The 23,638-nt window shown below is 38.6% G+C and overlaps 1 protein-coding gene across 12 annotated transcripts in view; it reads left to right on the top strand.

Annotated features, from left to right (window-relative positions):
• The first annotated feature begins 20 nt into the window (after positions 1 to 20).
• The window catches only part of PPFIA1 (PTPRF interacting protein alpha 1), a 53,675-nt gene continuing 30,057 nt past the window's right edge, over positions 21 to 23,638 (top strand). For 5 of the 12 annotated variants that reach the window (XM_015631369.3, XM_015631371.3, XM_015631373.3 and 2 more), the window contains exons 1-6: positions 23 to 939; positions 2,044 to 2,307; positions 21,078 to 21,179; positions 21,663 to 21,827; positions 22,657 to 22,731; positions 23,161 to 23,262. In XM_015631369.3, the coding sequence (XP_015486855.1) occupies positions 2,044 to 2,307; positions 21,078 to 21,179; positions 21,663 to 21,827; positions 22,657 to 22,731; positions 23,161 to 23,262 (708 nt within the window). In that variant the 5' untranslated portion in view covers positions 23 to 939. Of the gene's footprint in view, positions 940 to 2,043; positions 2,308 to 21,077; positions 21,180 to 21,662; positions 21,828 to 22,656; positions 22,732 to 23,160; positions 23,263 to 23,638 lie in introns of all 12 variants that reach the window. The other 7 variants (XM_015631380.3, XM_015631381.3, XM_015631374.3 and 4 more) reach the window with 3 other exon arrangements.

Below are 23,638 nucleotides of genomic sequence, written 5' to 3'. Positions count from 1 at the left end.
CTCGCTCCGCAGGGGCTGAGTGGAGCCCGGGCCGGCCGCGCTCCCGGCGCCGCTGGGGCCTCCGGCGGCGAGCGAGCGAGGCGAGGAGGGAGGCCCGGCCCGGTGCTCCCCGAGACGGGCGGGGGGAGCAGGAGAGCCCCGCGTCCTCCGCCTGCAGCTTTGTTAGCCGGGCCCTCCGCAGGGAACGGGAGCGGCGGGACCGGGCCGGTGCTCCCGGAGTTGCCAGGTCCTTTCTTTCCCCGCTCTCGGTTGCGGAGCATGGTCTGCGGGACTAGTGCAGAGGAAAACAACAGGTCTCGCTGCCTGCTCGCCTTCCAAAGCGACGCCAGCGCCTTGCTCTTGGGATTATAAATGTTTGAGCTAAGACCCAGGGAACTGGAAGGAGAGGTTCCCGTTGGAATTAATAGAAGAGAAAAGAAGGGAGGCTTTTCCAAATCCTCTACAAGAAGGCTCGTGCTGTTTTCCCCTGCTGTCCGTACTCTGTTTAATAATGCGATTGTGACCTGAATGGAATTTATGAGCGATGAATTACTGAAGCTTGTTGCACCTCTGCATCGGACTACTTTTTTTTTTTATTATTATTTTTATTTTTTTAACTTTTTTTTTCTTCTCAGCACATGATTCCTCCATCCCAGCTGTTGCAGGACCTATGGGCCAGTAATAGAGGGATGGGAAGCTGAGACAGTTTATTTTCACATTCTTCTGTGCTGGAGACTTGGCGAGTTAGCTGAAGCTGCTGCTTTTTACTGGATCTGCTCTTTCCTCGGCAGGTTTATTTTTTTTAATGTGTTTCGATTAAACAGTCATTGGACTGGAGCTGGATGGGTGCTTTGCAATCCAAAATGTTTTGGGGGATAACAGAAAAGTGTTAAAACAGCGAACTGGTGCTGCAGGAAACCTGGGGCCTGTTTATCAAGACTTTTCGTTTTGTTGAGCAAGGTAAGTAACATAGTGGTGAAAATTCAGGGCTTTTCGTAATCATGCACAGAAATGTTACAAAGCACTTCTGACTGTTCTAAGTCTTTCAAGGGATTAAGAGCACCCACAGTAAGACTCAGAATGAATTGTTCTTTTAAAATTTTCAGATATGAATGTGAAATTTAGGGTTGAGAACCTGGTTTGTGTTACCTGAGAGGTTGGGGGAGCTACTTTTCCTGATTTTGCCTTAAGTTCTTGTAAGTTTATGCTTTTGAGAGAGGTTGCCTGAAGAACTTTCCTGGTGGTTCAGTGTGCGGTAATTACACAAGTGGGTTTTTTTCCATGCTTTTTAAAACCTTAATGCCTTAGCTCTGTTAGGGTCTCTCAAAGGTGCTCCCAGTTTAGTGTGCTCGCTTCCAGTAGCGCAGTGCTCTCATTTGCATTGTGAACTGCATTCATCCTCCGCCTTTAATTATTTTTGCTTACCTTTACTTTTGCTGTCCACATTGACAGCTGCTACTACTTCATAATGAATTTTTTGCTTTTTTAATTCCTTTACATGTTTTTATCTCCCGAATTGGACTGTTTGGATTTACCACTCGTTTACCATACATCACTTTTACCACCATAAGCCTTCTGCAGCCAACACAAGCTCAAAGTACTGTTGTAGATACAATCTTTGTACGTTTGAAGCAGTGGAAGAAGCAGATAATGATTCCCAGAATGTGCAGTGTAATCAGTTACTGGATGAAGTGTATAATTTTTGGTGTGAGGCTGCATACATTTGTGCTATCTTTGTGCTTTTTTAAAAGATCTCAGCAGCACTTTACTCCTCACTAAAACATAAATCCATTTAAAGGAGGTCACAGTTTGAGATGTAGCTGCAAAAATCTGGTTTTGCAAGGAGTCATGAGATTCTCATTAAGAAGCGGAGCCTTGATTAGGTTGACTGTGTACCTTCTCTCCACTCTTAATGAAATAGTGGCAAGCACCAAGGTGCTGGCAACCTTTGCTGATGCTATCGTGGGGAGAGCTAAGTGGGTATTATGGGCAGCACTCAGAGTTCCTGTTTAGATTTGCTTGATCGAAAATTCTGGCCTTTGTCGTGTCTCGTTTTGTTTCAAGATGATGTGTGAGGTGATGCCAACCATCAGTGAGGCCGAGATTCCCGCCGGGGGAAATGGAGGCCACGGTTCAGGTTCCCCGTTGCAATCAGATGCTGATTCCCACTTCGAGCAGTTAATGGTGTCCATGCTGGAAGAAAGGGATCGCCTCCTAGAAACGCTGCGAGAAACTCAAGAGACGCTTGCCCTCACCCAGGGCAAGCTGCATGAGGTTGGCCATGAGAGGGATTCCTTGCAGAGGCAGCTCAATACTGCACTTCCACAGGTATGGACGTTTGGGAAGGAGGGGATTTTTCAATGATTCTTGCGTTCTTTGTGGTATGTTGTTGGCTTTTTGTATGTTTGATGTGTTTGTATGTTTTGATGTTCTGAAGAGTCAGGTTGTCTTCAGGGAAGATGTCTCTATCCTGGATCAGTTAGCGCTTGCTCACTTTGAGAAAGATGCAAAAGCAAGGAAAGCAGGGAAGAGCAGCCCTTACCTTTCAGTCTGCTTTCCCGGTTTCTGGAATTTCCTTGGCTTAGCATAAACGTGGAATGGTATCTACATTCTTTTGTTCAATAGAACTTGATGGACTTTTTTCTGCACCTTGTACTTTTTAAATGCTATTTCTTAATTGCCTGATTCATTCATGTACCTAAGAATTAATACCTTGTCTAGTGGGAGGTGTCCCTGCCCATGGCAGGGGATTGGAACTGGATGCACTTTAAGGTCCTTACCCACCCAAACCGTTCTGGGATTCTGTGAATCCCAAACAGAGCATTCTGGGATTCTGTGAATTCCAGACAGACCATTCTGACACTATTACAGACTTTGATTTAAAAACTTGAAGACTGCTACCTTTTGAATGCATGCTAAGTTATCATGGCAACGTAGAAGTCTGAGTGTGTTGTTTAACCTGTTCAGTTACTTTTGAAAAGTTTGGATTTGGTTTTTGGAAGGTTTTTTTTTTTTTTTTGGTTCTGCTAGGAGTTCCTAATTAGTGCCTTGTGGAGTATGCACGTGGCCTGCAGTGTTAGGTTTGTTACGTAAGGAGCATAGTTAGGAAAGGTGATTGGTGTCCACAGAACTCGTTGGGTTTATCCATTCGAGTTAAAAATAATACAAATGGACTTTGAACATGTTGAGAAGCATTTGGTTCTAGGCAAAGCAGGGGTTACTTTCAGGTATTGGTTAACTGTTTGACAGCCTTGTGCTTTCTGGCATGGTGGTTGTTGTCCCAAACATGACACAATGATGCTTTTACAAGTATTCCCATATCCTTAAATATTGTAGTTACTGTTTATACCCTTTAAAACAGTGTTAAGTCCTCCTCTTTCACTGCTCTCATTATAATGTAATCACTGTATGACTCTCGCTGTGGTAATTGGTGCCAGTAATTACTGAGGATAGAAACGAAAATGTTACACCTGTTCATCTAGTTCTGTTACAATGATGAAAATCAGAAAGATGTTTCCAGCCTTTGCTGCTGCCCGTGTTAAATCATGTGCTGCAGGCAAAGATCATTTTTTTTATTTTTTGTTGTAATAATTGTGGCTTCTCCTCATCCTCTGTCACGTTTACTACACTAATGGAGGCCATTAACCACTTGCATTACCTGCAAAGTGTAAGACCTGAGTTTGTGGCTGACCAGAATCATCCCAGCTCTCAACATTTCTGTTCCCCTTTTTCCTTTTCGGTTCTCAGTCTTCCTTCCTAAATCTAGGAGGCCACTTGCATGTAAACATCACTTTCTAAACATTTTGGAAAGATTAATAAACAGTTTCTCTTTTCAAGAATGCCATAATTGCATGGTTTCATGTGAAATCTATTGGAAAAGCAAGTCAGTTGAGGGGGAAATTTTACTACAGTTTTATATAAACATACAGCAGCGTATGGATTTTTGTAGATTGCTGTTAGAAAATACTGTTTTCATGCTGTGGAACTGCTGTTTTTGTCCTCAGTGGTGCTTAGTTCAAGTGGTGCTTTCAAAAATCAGAAATACTTTCATTATTATTGCTACATCAGAAGTAGCTCTTGTATTGGACAGTTTTTGTTGTTGTTGTGGTAGAGTCAGTTCCTTCATGGGTGTAAATTTTTGATGAGGTGAAAAAGATTTTTTTAAAATTCTAATACGTGTTCACTGTCAAAACTTTATGATGAGTAATATTTGAAACTATTCAAACTTTTTCGTTCATTATTTCAAGCAGAGCATTCTTTTGAACTACTGCCTCAACTGACCCATTGTTTAGCTGTGGTTTTCAAAGAGGGTAAAGTCTTTAAATTAAATAAAATAACAGCTGTGTTATATTTTTTCAAAGAAGGAATAGCGTAGATTTTAATTTTTTTTAAGATCATAGTCATTGTTTTCAATTTCGTAGATCTGCAAGGTCAGTTTAACTAACTGTACAAAGACCAGTGTAATTCATGAATTGCTAAATCACTCTGTAACCAAAGTATTACTTCTTTCTCAGGCTTGGCTTGTAACAAGTCTTTGTAGTTGATTTTAGACTACTTTATCTTAATGGGTATTGAATTGAATTGTTTCTATGTGCACTTTTCCTGTTTTAGCTGAAAACATCTTTAGCTGAACCAGACAGTTTTTAGACCATTCTGATGACTGATGGGAAGTCCTGGTCTAAAAGCAGGAGTGCCAGATGGATTTCTTCTATACCAGAATTACCCTTCTAGTTTTGCTATGAAGAAACTCTATTTCTGATGACATCCCTATGCTTAATTCCTTACATTCACTGAGTTTTCTGTGTATAAGAAAGAAGCTCATACTGGTGTGTATATAATTAATTTCAAAATGGCAAATCAGTATTTGCATCTCTTAGATTCTAAAAGTAAATGCAGTTTTTCCTGCAGCAGTGATGTAGATTTTGGGGTCACAGAGAAGCACACACTTAGTGTGGTGGGCAGCTGGGAATTTAAGGCATCAGTTCTAGCTCCGTAAACCTGGGATAGCTGTTTAGGGTAAGGCAGCTTTTGTGGATGTCTCAGTCACTGAGAGGAGAGCATTTTAGTCTTATATAGGTATGCTTTATCTCTTACACTTACTCAATGTAAAGCTGACTTTCTGGGTTTTTAGTGTGGACAGCTGGAAGTGAAATACATCACCAGTGTCTTGATAAAATAACTGGATTCTTGGCAATGCTCTTTGTTTTCTGGGAGTTTCCTTCTGTTACAGATTACCCCAGTCAAACTGTACTCTAACCTTGGAAATTGAGCTTGAGGAAATCAAACTGCTGTGCTAGAGCTTAATTTTATTATTTCTATGATTATTCACAGGAAAAAAAAAGAACATTAGCTTTTTACTTGAAAAGCTTTATAACATAAATGCATTCATTTGTGATACTAATTGTGGCCTTTTTGGATTTAATGATGCCCTTTAAGTGCCTTTCAGAGTGCATTCTACAAAATTTGAGATTTTGTGCTTCAAATTTAATCTGTAAAATTGTATTTAAAGGTTAAATTTTGAAACTAAGGTAGATGAGGCCCAAATTACTACAGTTCTTGCTATTAAAGTGTTGCAGGCCAGGATTCATTTTGCTGATAGAATTTCATGTAAATGTTTTATGTAAATGAAAACATGATGCTTGTTTTGGATGGTGAAAAATAGTTTAATCTCCAGTGACTCTGGTGCCTATCACAAATAAAAGCACAGTCAGTGAATTCACAGCAGTTGGTATCAGGATGAAAATTTTAATACATATGTTAATTTTATAAGCTGATAAATACAATGAAAGTATGAAGCAACACATACTAAGCATATTAATCTTGCACCTCTGATCTTTTGATCTTAAATTTATCATGCCTCATTTTTTTTTTCTGTAGAAGGTATCCAAAATAACTAATTGCTTTCTATCCATAGTAAATATTTTATCACTACTTCACACTTCAGTTAAAAATGGTGTGTGTCAGTTCATATTTGTATTCAGTGAAATTCAGGTATGTCCCTATAGAGTGATGTTCCTTAGACAATCTCAGAAATAGTCAATACCTCGCACATAAGAAATATCAAAACACCTGGCCAAAAGACTGTCCTGGCGTTGTTTTTAAATGATGGGCTTAAGGATTTCGTTGCTATTTTCTCAGTAGTGGCATTTGGATTTCCTCCAGCCAGGTTTTGAGTAATACAGGATGTCATAGACATAGAAGTGAGGTTTTGAATTGTACCTAATACGAAGAACACAGTGGCAGAAAAGACATTAAGCAAAGGCCTTGCCAGGCTCTGCAGCAGCTGGAATTTCCTCAGGACTTGAAGTACAGCTTTGTTTCCAGCATTCCCAGATGCTCAGCCCCGAGGTGCCATAGCTTGCACTTCTTACTCTGGCAGCAGCTGGTGCTGACTTCTGAATAATAGCCATTAATCTCAGCAGAGTGCCTAGGAATCCTGGAGGTGCCAAAGGGTTTCACATGGATGTCAGAGCAGGCACATCCTCCACTGCTCCCGCCCTATTCTGACAGCAAAGATGAACAGGGCTCTTCCTGTTGTGTTTTCAGACATCTCTATTGAGTTTCAGTTGCTAAATTTTACTTAGCTCTTACTGTTAGTAAATTACTGAACTGATTTGGCTTTACACTAATTTTAAGTCAGACAGAGATAGGAGTTAACATTCAGAATTCTCACTGATTATCAATAAACCTCAGCTTCCCTAATACTTCTTTCTTTTCAAGACATAGAAACAGACACCTTTTGCTTTGAAGCTTCAAAGTATGAATTTATCTGAAATAATGCTCTATGTTTGGGCAAAAACTAGTAGTTACACTTAAATAATGCTCTGGAGTATACTGAGCACCAAGTCTCCAGAATTGGTTCTGTCGTCTTGGTTTCTCATGCGGATATGTTTGGGTTTGTTTATTGAAACATCCCACCCCTGTCCAGCTGACATCTGTTTGTCTATTGTTAGCTATTTGCTGTTTATACTGTGCTTTTAATTTAAGTTTTGCTTGATTATAAATAGTCCGTTTAGCTAGATTAAATTTGGAATTAATTTGGAGTTTCCTTGTATTTGAGGGTGAATTTTACTGCTGTTTAATTTGGGGTGAAATTTATTGCTGTTTTACTGCTGAATGATGTCCCATCCATCCCCTTAATTAGCAGATTTGGTGAAGTCCAAAACTAATTTTTTAATTTCCCTTAGTTTATTTGTAGGAAGAATGTTTTGGTGTCTGCACAGAACACTTTGCATTTGGTTTTGGTAGTGGATGAGGCCCTGACACAGGAGCTACTGATTATTTCCCCCTACTCTTGTGCTACTGTGGACATATGTCTGACAGTGGGTTCAGTAATGCTTGGGGTGCTCTAGTCTAACCCGTAGCCTAAAAACAGTGTGTATATATGGTGAAATGAGCTATAATCAAAACAAAGTATTTAAAAGATATATTTAGAACCAGGTGAACATAACATGTATGCTTTCATCAGTGCTAGCTTGCCTGTAGCCTCTGGTACATCAGGTAGTGTCTTTTGGTATTTAGAGAATTCTTCCTCTGTTACCTTTAATTTTTTTTCCTCCATTCTTTTTGAAGAGTATAACTAAAAAGTGCTTTGAAGATGTTTATTAAGACTTGAAGATTCAATGTTGCTATATAATTACAATTCCAGGGAAAAAAACCAACTAAAACCCTTGGCCTTTTTTTATTTTTATTTTTTATTTTTAAGATAAATATGAATTAAGAACACAATCCCCTCCCCTCTTACAAATTCTTAGTGTTTTAATGTCCATTGGCCTGAGACTTTGTTTTATTCTTTATATTTAGGAGAGTTGAATGTTGGTTTCATTTACTGTAGGTTTTGATCATAGAATTAGGAGGACACATTGTGTTTTAATATACACAGGCCCCTTACAGTTAAGAGTGTCGTCAGAGTCCTTGAATTTTTGGAAAGAACATTTTAAGTGCCTATTAGTATTTTCTTTTCCACCTCTTCCTAAATTAGCATTGCATCTCCAAACTGCATGAATATACTTCAGAATTGAATCTTGGAATTTATTTTTTAGTTTTCCACTTTTAAAGGAATATGACAGAGGTCTTGGTGTAAGATGCTTGTGGCAATTTAGGCAGCTTAAGTCACTTAAAGTCTTTAAGGTTCTCTGGTATCTGTTGACACACATTAGAAAATACTCACCATAATCTCTTGCTACAAATATTGAGAAGAGATAAATTGTGTTGTATGTGTCAGGTAATCTGGATGCTCATAACTTTTCAAGAGTCTTTTTTTGTAATCCTGCCTGTGGGTTCCCCAAGTGTAAATGTAATGCAATTCTTGCCAGGAAAAATGTTTTCACATTCTCTAGGCTGAAAGAAGAATTATTCTTTTGCTACTGAATGGAGCGAATTTTTTATTCAACTTGACTTTTTCACAGAGGCACAGGGAAATAATGTTTCCACAACTAGGAAACTCCAGATGATTGTGTAGGGAGCTGAATCCGTATCTGTAGGTCACTTGAGGAGGTTGCTCTGGGAGTTTGGATACTTAGAATTGGAGGAGTGTGATTACAAGTCCAAGTAAATGCTCACTTTTATTTGGATGTGCTGTTTTCCTCTAAGCTGATGTGAGTAGCTGGTTCCCTTGGTTTTTGCCTGTGACCTTTATCTGTTTCAGACTTGACCTTTGTTTTCATGTAAGCTCTACTGAAAATCAGTTCCTTTTCTTCTGATCAGCCTGACAAGACTGTGGCCTGTTCCTTCAGTGGCTGGAGCTGCAGCATTTTTCTAAAGAGAAGCTTTGTTGCTTAATCTTCTCTTCTGCTGCTCTGCAGTAGCCTTGAACTTTGCTCTTGTGTTTGTGCTCCTGTCTACTGAGGATATGGTTTTTGAGGATGGTAATGGAGATCTTAACAGAAATATAATTTTGGTTGGATCTGAAATGTGCCATGGTTATTGGTGGATATATGAATAAGAACAGTCAACATATTCCTGTAATTCATCTGTCTTCTGGTTATGTTTTCAGAAAGAGAAATATGTAGAATTAGTCTTCTGTTTTACGAATTCTGTGAAGTGCACCAGGGTTCAAGTCCAGGCTGGATGGAGCTCTGAGCAAGCTGGTCTAGGGGAAGGTGTCCCTGCCATGGCAGAGGTGAACTTTAAGGTCCCTTCCAACCCAAATCATTCTAGGATTCTATGATTCCTTAATGAAAAGATCCTTACATGAACAGTATTGAGCATAATCAGATATCTTCAGCACAGATTTTAAACAAGGATTTGTTTAAAGGGCCACTTGGAAAAAAGCTTGAAAAATTTGATTTGCAACCTTTTGAGTTTTGTTAAGAAGAAAAATGAACTTCCTTTTAGAAAACAAGCATTTTTTTTGTTATGATAAGAAAACAGGCAGCTTTTGGTTTTATTTTTTAAATTTAATTAACATTTTCTCCTTTTTTCTTTCTTTCTCTGTAGAATATTAATCTCTGAGTATGGTCTGAGACCTGCTGTGTTTTGCTTTACTCCTATTGCTAGTACGTACTAGAGTTGGGTATCCAGTTGTAGAAATATATTCTGAAGCACAGTTCTTGCCTTTTTTTGCTTTTTACCTTTGAGAGGTAATCTTACCTCTCATATAAATGCACATAAAATTTGATTCTATACACTTAATACATTTCTTTTAGAGGCATGTTTACCTTTTATATAGAATGGCAGGGTAGATTATCTGGTAAAAATGTGTAAAGCATGGAGATTGTTAAACACTGTACTGTTGAGAGAAGTGAGATTTTCTTTTCCTACCACAAATTTACAGAACAGTGCACAGTATAAGGATTTAATTATGTAAGCCTATGGAGCTGAGTAATTTACATAGGTAAAAAAGCCAAACAAAACAGAGCCACCTTAAATGTGCAGTTTAAATGAAGAATTTCTGTGTTGGTCTGTACAAAGTTGAGTCTGGTTTGATGTATGGTTGAAAGATCTGTGAATGTTCATGCAAAGAAACGGCCTTGCAGTTGATGAAGTCTATTGATCATTGTCTTCAACTGACAATGTTCAGTGCTGAGAAATGGAGTTTATTTTGAATTACTTGAAAAGGAATTTTGGCCACCAAAATCCTTGGTATAAAAGCGAAATGTTCTTCACTGTGGAGAGAGCTCACTCAATAAAGAGGATCATAAATTCCTGTTTTTTTATTGGTACTATATCCATGATTATAAATAGTGAGCACTTTTATTAAATTATTTTTGAATATTCGAGCACAGCCATGAAAAGGAGGGGAGAGATCTCAACATGTTCATGTGCTCATTTGCTTTACAGAATGCTTGATATGAAAGTTTTTTCAATGTGCAGCCCCAAATTATCTTAAAAAAGAAAACTGGGAAAAAAGGGAGTTTTGTACATATCTGAAGGGACTGCTGTCTTGATCAGTGACAGGGTTTAAACCGTGGTTTTGTGGATTTGAGTTGTGGATTCTCAATTGTCCTATGTGAGCCTGTCACAATTATTTAACAATATAAACTTTTGCCAGTAGAATGTTAGAGTCAAAACGCTCATTTTCTTTGCATTCCTATCCACAATTGGGAAATCTGTGGGCTGAATATGCTGGGAATCATGAGACTCTGTTAGCCTTGCTGAACTAATAGTACCAGACCTAAATTCTGTGCTTATTTGCTGTGCTTATACTGTAGCTTGTGTTTGTGGATTTGCTGTTCCCAGTGGGAAGCTGGACTCTGTAATTTTATATAGTTTGAGGTTCTGTTGTGTAGTTTATTTAAAGTCCAGAATGCATCTCATATTTGAATCTCTTGCTTCTACTCTCATTTAAGACATGGACTGCTTTGGAAACCCAGAAGTAAAAGAAACTTCTGATCCAAATTAAAAATGAATAAATTCTCTTGTTAAGAGTTCTTCAGTTAATGTAATGTGGATATAAAGAATGATGTTGCACCCAGCAGACCCAAGGCTGGAAAAGCAGAGCCCGTGTGGAGTGGGATATTGGATGTGTGGGTGAATCTGGTTGGGCTTTCCAAATTTTTATGGCTGTATAAGGTAAACTCCTAATTTCAACTTATCCCTTCAAAGCTCTATTTACTGTAGTGCATTTGGGGGAATAACCAAAATTTAGATAATTTCATATAAGGGTTTAGATAATTTCAGGGATGCCTTAGGATACATACCACTGTGAATCTTTTTGTTATTCTTGGGTAATGTATTTTTCATACAGCATGACCACCTTTTTGTAGTTCATGGGAAAAGGCTTGAAAGGTCATAACATTCTTTTAGCCTTATGTTAAAGAGCACGAGGCAGGTGCATCCAGTAATTTACTTTTTAAAACATACCGCTTGAGTTTTCAGAATGTCTTTGGAGGGTGTGGTTCTACACCATTACCTTCCAAAAGTTGAGTCTTTGTCTCAAGAAATCTGGAATTACTTTGCTTCATGTAAAGTGGAAATGGAACAGCCTTTTAGGATTTGCTGTCCTTTTCCCCTCCCAGGGTCTCTATGTTGATAGTGATGTTGGTGTAACTCTAATCCCACTGGAGCTACAAATTACTAGTATAAGCCTCTCCTGACTTTTGTACAATGATTATAAAAGATTAAGTATTGGAAAGGAGAGGAGGAGAAATGGGCCAAGCATTTCTTTTGTCTGAATAGAGTAGGAGGCTGCAGGGCTTCCCTGTTGCATTATCTTTCCCTTGGTTTTAGTCCAGTGTGGATAGGAGCTTCACAGGTTCCCCAGCAACTGTCTTTCACTTCAGCATTTATTAGAGGTAAACACCATATTGACAGCCTGCCCCTGTCTTTTATTAATTAATTTATTTTTAATTTATAACTTACTGATTGATTGATACTCTATTCCTTTGCGTTATAGCTTTGCTCATCTCCCTGGTTTCCTTCTGCTGTCTGGGTTCTGGTAGTCATCAAGTTTAGAACTGTTCATTATGGATTTTTTTTTTTTGTGGTAGACAAAAAAATTACTTTGAACTTTAAAAAAAAGCTTTAACCCACCCCCTAAAACAGCTCTTCAATGTTCAATATATGTTGCTGATTTTTTCCTGTTTTTTTCTGTGTTTAGATAGCAGACATGTTTGTTGTAGGACCTGTGACTGTGCTTTTTATGTGTGGACTTTGGAATTTCTTTGTTTTGGAGTATTTGCTAAAATGGAACAACTTTTTCATGGAATGGTCTAGTAGAATTTATTCAGAATGTCACAGATTTGGACATATTTAGCTTCAGCTTGCCCAATAAATCCACTCAGCCTGTAAACTAGGGTGATAGAGTACAGAGAAGTAGGAAAAAACAAAATGTGAGGAGCTGGTAAGTCGAATTTCCTGCTGAAGGCACGTATCTGTCCTCAGTGAGTATTACTTGCTTAAACAAGTTTGAAATTATAAGACTGAAGTGTTCATCACTTGGCAAAAATAATAAATACATGTATATAATAGGAGAGCACTGTGGGGGAAGTACATGCTGGTGCTTGTTTAATGAGGGTGGCTTGGACAGCCTTATTCAGATATTCCCAAGCATTCCCTCTTAACAAAGTGTGAAAAATGTACTTTTCAGCTGCTAGCCACAGAATGAAAGCTGGCAACCAGAGGCCAAGATGAATGATTAGAATTGGGCAGGGCCTCAGCCTCTGCTCACAGTTTTTGCAAGCAGGAGTATCTTGTCACTGAAATAATTGTGCATGATAGGTCTTGTTCTGGGTCTGTTTGTAAAAAACTGTGCATTATTACTCATGTAGTATGACTAGAATGTAGTATGTAGGGTTAAATAATTTTTTAATTCATAAGAGTCATAGGAATTTAATATTTAATGCCAGCTGAGCCAGAATTGTGCTGTTTCTTGTGAGTGCAGTATGTTTAGAGTTAATGCGCAGAAAAATATTTTCCTCTTTTCCAAGTAAGCTTACAATTCAGTGTTGTTAGCAACTTAAAAGATCTTGCTGCAGCTGTTTAGTCTGCAGAATAGGGATCCCAGGAAAATTACAGAGCTTCTTAAATCTTCTTAGTATATCTTGCAGTTCTACAGTTTGGCATCCCCAAGGAGGATTGCAAGCTGTTCCATCCAGCATGGAATACCAAGAAATCTTGAAATCATGACCAGCTTTGTGTGAGGAGAGGAGAAACTTCAGTGAAATCCCTCTACTGTCATATTAAAGATGGGGTGGTTTTGTCCTGTATCTTGTCAAACTGGTAATGCAAGATTCTTGCTCTTTAATTAAGTACAAGTGTATTCTCCTTTTGCCATGGTGGGTATGGGTGTGGGTAGGTTTCTTCACTGACATAAACTCCAAAAATGGAGATGCCTAAAGCTACACCTAATTTGTGCTGCTGCTTTACTGTATTAGTTCCTAATCAAAATAGACTAGGCTGGGGGTGCAGGAATGTGGTAACTTGGATTGTGAAACCCTTAGAATTCACTGATTCAGAGTGTCACTGAGAGGCACCGATTTTTCTAACTTCCCCAAGTATTGTAGCCTTATTCTGCATTAAATTAAGCTGTTATTCTGGAATCTTGAGGGTTGGAGTGGTATGGTATTGGAAAGGATTACTTAGTTATCAACTGTTCTCAGCAATTACTGCTCTGCAAAAAGCAGCCATCCCAAGTTGAAAAGCCTGTTTTTCAACGATGACTAAAGTTTTCCTGATGCATATTTTAGCTGATTTGGACATTTTTTTCAAGGAAAACAAGTTCGGTATGGTTCTGAATACTTTTGTGCCTTCTCAGCCATTTCAGGGGGCATATTCTTGTACACTGAGGAGCAGCTAAGGTGGAACTCTTTGCATAGCCGTACCACAGTGAAGTGATTAGAAGAAGGTTTTCTGCTACCGTTGCATATGAATAGATGCCAAGTTTCATGCAAGTCTGAAGGCTGCTTCTGCATTTCCTATGCATGCTGTTGTAATGCTTCAGGTTTTGAACTTCCTTACTCAGAAGATCCATGGTGTTGCCTGAATAGAGGCAAAGTTTCATAAGTATTTTTACAAAGACAACTGAAGAAAATAACTTAAAACTGGTATTTCAAGTTAGTGCTCAGTATGTTCATGTCTTGTTAATCCTCTGTGCGTTCTGCTAACTTGCACTGTTTGCCCCCTCAACTGAGTATTTGGAGAAAGCCCTGGGGGGAAAACCAGGTGCTTCGGTAGAGTTTTTCACTGGTTGATTTGATACACATCTGTAGCTTTAAAAGGGATTTAAAAGGCTGGCATAAAAACGGGTTGTGTCTGCTCTGAATTAATTGATCACCCTGTTCGATCTACCCTGCTTGGAACAAGCTGTGTTGATTTGTCAAGGCTGGTGAAAAGATTAACAAACTATCTGATTCTGAAATTACAGATTCTGAATGTTCTGATGATCCCAAGGCTGGTTACTCTACAGAAGATGCAGAGCAAACTGCAGGTTTTAATAGGAGTGACTGGATGAGGTTTCCTGACTTGTTTAAACAACTTCATGTTCCCTTGGCTTAGTTTCTCAGACTACAGAGTAGTTGCATGATGCAGCTGTGACTTGGTTTTGCCTTGCAGCACGAGTGGCAAACAGGCTTGTAGGGACCATGTGTTGTCACACGTGTGACTTGTGTTCCCTGTGCTGGATGGATGGAGGTCTGGGTGTAATGGTGGAGCCTGGGAGGTTGCCCTGTGTCCCTTCAGTCCAAAGCAGTGTGTGATCAGGGAACACTGGCTCTCCAGTGATGCACGAAGATCTGGTTTTGCACAAGGTTTTGCCCCTGTTGTTGTGTACGTAACAGCATTGTTCTGCTGCATTTAGGGAAAATTAAATGCAGGAGGCCAGGCAGTAAGGGTTCTGGTAGTCCAGCTTTGGACAGGCTGTAGTGAATTATTCCAGTGCACTGTGCACAAGGGTTTGGAGGCTCCTCCTCCAGACTTTGCTGCTGTGTGTGTGATGTCTCAGATTCGTGTGGTGAAAGGAAAACCTCTCATTGTCAGAGGAGCAAGAGGCTGGATCTAGGTTTGGGTTCTGGTATTTTACCCCCTGCACCCCACATAGGACACATCAGGAATGTGTTGGATTGGGGAAGGGCAGTTTACAGGGAGGAGAACGTGGAGCTGACATGTTTCTACCTCTCTTTTCCTTCTGCTCCCACATTCCTTTTGCCAAGCTGCCAAATTCTACCTTTCTCCATTTATGTCTCCTTGTGCTTCTGGAAGCTCCCAGCACTGAAGTCTGGATTTTGTGCTTTGTAGTTCAGGCTCAGGGAACACTCTGCATAAATTCAGGCAACTCACTCAGGATGGTAACTGGGAACCTACTTATTGCCATGGAGACTTGGGCTTGCTATACGCTTTTCCATTTTGCTCTTGGGCATATGTTTGGTACCTGCTGGCTGTGAGCGAGGAGTCCTTTGGCTCTTGGCTTGCCAAATGCCAGGCAGTTGATTCTGCTTCCAGCTCCAAAGCGGACAGGGAACAGCGAGAGAGTTTCATTCCAGAGCAATAACATTATGCAACTGTAAACACGTTAAAACTTAATTGCCTGTTTAGGATTGAGCAGCGTTAATGACAGAGCCTAGATAGGTCAGTCCAAGAGGGACACTTGAAGGAGAGCTGCTGAAAAAGAGGGCTTGAATAAGAAGTGGCTCAGGTTTGGTATTGATCACTGGCTGGCAGCTGGCAACAATTTCACTTGAGTGTTTTCATGCAGTGTTATAGTTTTTGATAATGGAGAAAAAAAAAATTTTTTCAAAGAAAAAAATTATGGATTTATGAGAGTTAACCAAAGGTGGTATTAAACCTTTTTTATAGCTCAGTGCCCCTATTTGGAAGGGGAGAATTTTTTTTGACAGTAAAGAAATCTGCACCTCAGTTTTGGTGTTTGTCTTTTGAGTTATAAAACATCTTATGCATACACAGAATAGGAAATAGGAAAGGAGGCCAATACACTAATTATATAATGAGCTCCAGTGTGTTCTCACTCTGGTGGGTAGTTAGCTCCACTTGGAAAAACAGCTACTTTGAGCATGAAAAGCCTTTCAGTGTTCCAAAACACAAGAATTTGACGTATCCGTGTTTTAGTATTACTTGAAATATTCTCCTACGCTCTGTTTTAAGTTCTGGGGGTTTTGTGAACAAAAGATAAACTTGTTTCATGGAATTGATTCTGTTAATGTTTGAAATAAGTTTTATGTTTCTAGGTTAGTCAATTCAGGCTGCTTGATACTTACTGGAAATTATTTTCATGAGGTAAAAAGGAAAATATCTTTATTTGCACACTCTAGGCTGATTTTTCTCTTTCCTATTAGCATATGTCAGAGATATGGAAAGGTTGAAAGCAACATGTTTTCCTACATGGAACAGGCAGAGCATAATATGTGGTGTGTAACTAGGTTTTTTTTCCAAGGCTGGATTTAATGGTGAAAACAAGTCACTTCTCCTCAGTTCTAACTCTTGATACCTTGAACTGTTTCATAGTTTAGAAGTTCTGATTCTTAGCCTAAAGAATCCCAAAACAAACCTATGACTTAATAGGTGTGAAAATTTGCTTGCTAGGAACTTTCAAATGTGTTTGGGCTCTTGGTCACTGTGTGCTACCTAAACCCCTTAGGTTTAAAGTGAATTGACTGTGAAATACCCAAGAAATAAGCCTAGTTATTTAATTTTTCTTTGCTTGTTTTGTTTTAGACTGTATATTCACCATTTCCACACAGTCATCCTTTGGAATAATTGTGGTTTATATGTAGTACAAACATCATGATAGAAACTGATCTCAATCCCATTGGTTTTCACCCCTGATGTCCCGCACTTCTCCCAGTTGTTCTTTTCCTGCTCCCTTCAGCTGCTCAGATTTGTGAGTGGCTTGCTTGATATTCAGTCTACAGACCAGAATGATAACAGTAAACCAAAATATCACTTGGAGATTAAAAGATAAATTCCAATCATATATTTCAGTCAGATATTCCTAAAGATGCAGCAGTCACAGCTTCATCTTTCTATTGCCTGAAGTTACTACTTTACAGTATTTAATAGTATTTGATGAATTTAAAATGATTCTCTTTTTAAATTACATGTATTTTCATAATTTATATAAATTTTCTGGCTGTGTGGTTGCTTGTAATTCATGATTACTTGTGTATTCAAGTGGCATTGCATTTTCTTGTGGAATAAGGTGGTTTTTTTTGTTTTTTTTTTTTTGCTTGGTCAAATTCCAAATAAATTTGGTTATTTGTAGAGCATCCCTAATACACAACTTATATTAACAGTCTTTCAGGAATTACCTCTGTTTCTTTCAAGTGTTTCCCCTAGGTTAAATACTATTTTCCTGTCATGTAACATTTATTGGTCTGTGATGTGCTGTCTGTGAGACCTATGAGTTATGTTTATAATGAACGTGAAGGAAACCTGTTCCCTGAAAGCTGGAATGTTCCTGGATTGAGATTGTGGAAGTTCCCAAGTGTGTCAGCTCAGCACTAATGGATCCAGCTTTAGAAGAATGTTTATATTGCGGCATCTAAATACTGAAGATTGAAGGTCAGCTCTGAAGGTTGAAGCAGAAGAAATGCTATTGCTTTAAAAAATCCTGGAGCTTGGGAACAAAAAAAAGTCCAGAAAATGTATTATTGAATCAACTTACTTGCTCAATGTGGCTTTTGGTTGAGAATATTTATTTCTGGCAGCAAGAGTGACGTGTTTGGAATGATTCAGTTGGGTCAGAAAGTTACTTTCTTCAGTAAGCATTTCAGTTTAGTGTAGAAGTATGGGTGTTTGCCAGAATGTTCTAGCAGGGAATATTTCCCTGGTAAATTCAGCACTCTCCCACCAATTCATGGGAGTGCTCTGAAGTGCTTTTTGTGAGTTTCATTCTTGTCAGTCCCCAGAGCTGTGTATTATTTTGATGGCAGCCAGAAACAGAGCAGAACTTCATTCTGTTGCTCTCAGTCTTCTTAATTACAGAAAAGTAACACGGCTTTGTGGACAAGTGGGAAAGTTTCACAGGATTCTTTCCTTTTTCTTTTAATTCTTTTTACATTCATCTAATGCCAAGGAAAAAATTATGAGACAACTCCAAATTTTTTGAGATTATAAAACTGCAAATGGTTTCTCTGCTTTTGAACTACTTAATGAAATCACAAATTTTCTCCCACTGAAGGTAAGTATTAAAACTAGAAAGGACAAGTCTTTTGGCAGTGTCAACTGAAACTAAGGACGTTCAAATGTTCTTTCTTAGGCAGCTCATGGGACTCGAAGCAACTCTATTTTGTCAAAACAAACAGCAATGGAGGTGTTATGCAATGCCAGCAATCCCTGTCAGTGTTTATGCAGCAGCAGTGTAAATTCCTGTGTGCACTCTTGTTCTGAGTCATGTGACCGTGTGATGGTTCGTGTCACAGTTGGGATCTATTTGTCCTACAATTTATATTTTCGCAGGAATATGCAGTGGACTGGAACTCTGTCCTAAAATCATCTGAAGAGTGAATAACCTTCCTTTCAAATATACAGCTGGTTTTCACATGGGGACAGTCATACAGATAAAAATATATATATTGATGCTATGTAGTGATTTGAAGTTGAAGAAGGATCATGGGACAGTCTGGTAGTCCTTGCTGTGCTCTGCGTCCTGTTCTCAAGACTTGAGATAGAGGCTGGGACAATGGAAAACTTCCCATGTCAGGCCAGTGTCATCCGGAGAATTGGGCAATAGTGATGTTTCTAAATGTTGATGTTGTCATTTTTAAGGTTTTTAAAAATACTCTTCTTATATTATTAATTTGGAAGGAGAAATACACCAAGAAAGTAAGTTCATACCAAGCTCTTCTCAGTAGTACATAATTATCTAATCTATAAAGATAAACAGGGACTGCCAGTGAAAAATGACAGCTTCGGTTTCTGGTTTACCTGAGCTCATGTGAGAGCAAAAGGGGAGCATGCTGCCAATTCCTTGGGAGTCCTGGAAGCTCCCACCAGTGGGATGTGGAAGGTGCAGGAAAAACTTCGATCTGAAGGAGCATTCTGCTGGGAAAGCTCTTAGCAGAGTCAATATTTCTGTCAGCTCCAGTGAAGCCTGAAGTAAGTTTTCCTCTTGGATTACCTTGCACTAAGGACCCTTTTGTAATTTGTTTTGTGCGTGTAAAAGTTCTGGTAGCTGTATTTATAGACCAGGTTGTTTCGGAAGTATTTCCTGGCCATTTTGAAAATAATAGGCTTTTTTTTTTTTTTTTTTTAATGCAAATGAAATACTGCAGTGAAATATATGAATGTAATTATTGTGTTAGAGAAATAAAATAATTTAGCAGTTGAGAAAGGAAAATAAATTAAGATTAATTAAGAATAAATATGTTAAGATGTTTTGCTGATTTAGCAAGGGGACTGAAACTTTTATCCATTGAGTCGGTTTTGATTTAGGAAGAGGGATTGTAGGGATGGATTCTACATCAGATGGTGGTGGTGCTGTCTTGTTCACAGCAACTTTTAAAAGTCTGATATTTTAGTAATTCCAGAGGAGTTCACTCCAGATGTATATTTTACAACATATTTTTTTTGTGTTTTCATTCATGTGTATATTTCGGAATAAAGTTTACCAAATGAATATTGGAAATTGCAGTGTCTTTTGAGCTGTGCCTGCTTATTTTAGCTGCGTGTTTGAATTTGCAGATGTGCTTAGTATAATTAATTGATTGATGTGGCCTTTTGTTTTTAAGCATGCACATTCTGTCACTTTGAATTTTGCTGCAAAACAGCTCCATCTTAAGCTTTCACTTGATATGCAGCTGCTGACTGATAAGCAGTGGGTCTTGCAGAGTTTGGAAAAAGTAGAGAAGCAGCAATTGTGTCTCCACTTAGCTGGCTATTTGTGTTCACCTTGTCCTGCTAATCACCAGTTCAGCTGTACAGATACATTGTTTATTAGGCAAGATTCTTTTTTATTAATATTTTCCTTATTTTGGACAACAGAAAGGAGTGTTATTCACTAGAATTTCGATGTTTTCTTATCCATGTGCTTCTGACGCGTTCACTGGCCACTGGAGTGACCGAGGCATATTTATTTTCACATTTTAAGTTGCATAGACAAGACTTGAGGGTTGCATTCTTGCAAGGCTCTTTTCTAAAGGATGGGCTTGTTCACATTCATACTGTCAATTCTCATTTCCAGTGTGGTTCAGATTAGAATTTAAATTTTGCCAGAGTAGATAAAGTTATGCTTTGTGTTTGCTTCTAAATGTGGTGTATAGTTGTACCTTTTGTTCTATTCAGGGTATGCTTCCTGAGTTGACAGAACATTTAAATGTCTTTAATATTAAGTATTTTTAGTGAGGCTGTTAATAGGGAGGGGAAATGGTTTAGGCTGCAGTAACTCTTGCAGATATTAGTACAATCATTTCCTAACAGAAACCCCAAAGTGTAGGAGGATATTCTTTCATATTGACTGTGTTCACTGCATTAATAAGCATGCAGTAAGTGATGTGAGTTAGCTCCATTCCTGTTCCCCGATGACACTTCACTCTGCACTATTTCACTTCGGTTGGGTTTTGTTTGGTGAAATCTTCATTGGATTTGAAGGGTGAGCCTTGTGAGGGCTTGAGCCCCCAGGCTCAGCTTTCAGAAAATTCTGATTCTAATCCTCAGAGATTTCTAGCAGGACTGTAGGGAAAGGGCTGCTTCATTCCCTTTTGTGAGATTGGGAGGAAGGCATGAATGAAATTCCTGTATTTAGCTGTATTCTGGTACATGTCAGGATTATGCATTATTTCTCACAATTAAATACTGACTTGAAAGTTATCATGTTTGTTGCTTTCCTTTTTTTGCTATGTTTGGCACTCTGTTTTTTCCTGTCTTCCTCAGCGGTTGTTTAAAAAACCCAACAAACCGAAACCCACAAAGCTAACAACTCTTTGAAACAGTAACAAAGTGTGTTACAAATATTACTTTAGCTTACCAGGGAAACCCCAACTCATATAATTACCTTGAGACACAAACAAGTTTTCAAAGTCTTGGTCAAACATCTTTTGTCATTAAAGTTGGCAGCATAAAGGTTTTAAGTGTTTGATTAGCATGACTATACAGTTATATTGACTTTGCAGTCTGAAATTAATGCTTCAAGGAACTGTCAAGTGTTCATAAATATCCACTGTGTCCTGGTACTTGATGTGCTTATAATTCTGTCTGGTTTGTTCCAGGAATTTGCAGCACTCACCAAAGAGCTGAATGTATGCAGGGAGCAGCTGCTTGAAAGGGAAGAAGAAATTGCTGAGCTGAAAGCAGAAAGAAATAATACGAGGGTCAGTTCCTTGTCTTCTCCAAGCTTACCATTGTTAAAGCATCCAGCTACAGGGAGGAAAACAAATGTTGAATTTGAAAAGCTAAAAGTATTTTTTTCCTTGATACTTGTACATGAATCCCCGTGGAAGTGCAAATGTGTGTGTGTTGATTGAGAAGGTTTGACAGCTTGTGTACAGCTCCAAGTGCTGCTGTGCAGAATCAGGAAAAGCTTGTAAGACTGCACTGCTATCTGCTATCCAGATTTCTTGTTGTTAAAGTTTTGTAATCCTGGAGCTCTGGGATCAGAGGAGCAGAGTGGGCAGGTTGTGGTGATCTGTTTGAGCAGCTTACACTGCTAATAAGCTGAAATGTTAAAAACAAGTCCTTACGCTTGAAGTTTAGATCTGTAACCTGATGTTCTAGGAGGCAAAGTTTTCTGCAGCTGTAGATAATAGGAATAAACATTGATCCTTTTTTTTATTTTTCTTTTTCTTTTGCTTTAGCTATTACTGGAACATTTGGAGTGTCTTGTCTCCAGGCATGAGCGATCCCTCAGGATGACTGTTGTGAAGAGGCAAGCTCAGTCTCCAGCAGGAGTTTCTAGTGAAGTAGAAGTTCTCAAAGCACTAAAATCTTTATTTGAGCACCACAAAGCCCTTGATGAAAAGGTAATGAACTATTATACCTAGTATCTTCTCATCCTCTTTGCTTTGAGTGGGCCAGGCAGATTTTGTGCTGAAGTTGTACAAATCCCTGTAGTGTAACTACATTAATAACTAGTCTCCCGAATTAAGATGCTGCACTTAACTAAAGCAAGGTGCTATGGTTTAGTCAAGCACTTCATTAACTGTGTTAATGTAAACTCAGCATGGTTCAGGAGCAATATATTTTCTGTAGGAATGCACACAGATGCTTACCTGTACAACATCAGGATTTATCCTTTTGATTATCTAATACAAGAAATGTATAAGAGAAGAGGAGGAGAGGAATCTGTTTACACTAGGATAGAAATCTGAATTAAAAAAACTCCTCCCTTCAGCTGTGCCTGATATTAGCAGCAGGATATGCAACTCCTAAAGTTCACTGTGAATCTTGTTGCCAGCTTGCAGTTTACCTGACTTTGTGACCCTTTTACATAGAATCTGGCAAATGATTCTAAATGGAATTTTACCTATTCTTCTGTGTTGTAAATGAGCAAAAGCAAACACAGTCTGTGCCTTGCAGAAGGACAAGCAAATTCTGGGTATGTTTAATTCTTTAATGCCTAAATGTACAGATTGTGTTGCTTGTGACAAAAAAGGAAAAGCTAGATTATAAGATACACATTACTTGGCTATTTTTTTGGTAGTGTGTGTTGTAAATAGTAGTGACTCCAGATTAAGGAGGTTTCTAAGTGTAATGGAAGTGTAATTTATTATCTCTAAAGACATGGCAGCAATTGAAATTGATTTGTTATTGATTTGAATGATTTCAAATAATTTGAAATTACTGTTTCAGGTAAGGGAGAGATTACGAGTAGCACTTGAAAGATGTAGCTTATTGGAAGAAGAACTAGGTACTACACATAAAGAGGTAAGTTTCTGTCTTAAAAGAAGGCTTCATGTGTCCATTGTGGGTGTTTCAGCCAATATTTGTGCTGACTAATTAATTAAGTTCCACTTTCATGTCTTCCTTTTGATTTCTTGCCAAATTGAATAATTGTTAATTTTTAACTTGGCTGCTTTGAAAGAGCAGGAGAAGAAAAAAACAAACCTCAACCTCCTGACACCCTCTCTGCCCCCCCAAAATCCAACAAAACCAACAAAAACAGTTCCTGTGCCTTTAAAATAAAGGTTTACAGTGGCATAAGGTATTTGAGTGGCTGTGCCAGATTTTATTAATACATACCTGGCAGTAGAATCAGTAATTGTTGTTTTGCTCCTTTGTTCTTGCAGCTGCTCCTTGTATTATTAGTGAGAAAGGAATTGACTTGAAACATGTGTCTGTAAACTTTTCTTTTAGTTAATGATTCTGAAAGAGCAAAATAATCAGAAGAAAACACTTCCAGATGGGATGCTGGATATAAATCATGAACAAGAAAATACACCAACTACAAATGGGAAGGTACAGCTATTTACTTTGCTTAGCTGACATCTGGTTTTTAATCATTAACTATAACATTTTAATTTCAAACCATAATAAAATATTTTTGAGTGATTTTTGCCCTGAAAGCTCAGCTTCTGAGCTTGCTGACACAGTTTTCTAAAGACTTTCCCAGGACAGTAACTGTAAACATAGATATGTGTACATTCTTTCTGTTACACGTCTTGTGATGGACACCTCTCATGGCCAGTGCAGTGGGAAAGTGTTATCCTGACCATCCAATCCCTGGCCATGGTCAGAAACCTAGAAATCCTGGGAGGAAAAATAAACTCTCTTCCTTTCACCACACCTCGAGCTGTGTCCATGTGATCTATTTGTATCCAGGGGCAACAAGTGA

This window comes from Parus major, chromosome 5 (genome assembly GCF_001522545.3).
Source record: "Parus major isolate Abel chromosome 5, Parus_major1.1, whole genome shotgun sequence".
In the NCBI taxonomy this organism is placed as follows: Eukaryota; Metazoa; Chordata; class Aves; order Passeriformes; family Paridae; genus Parus; species Parus major.
Note: the sequence above shows the minus strand (reverse complement) of the source record. Positions and strands in the feature narration are given on the sequence as shown.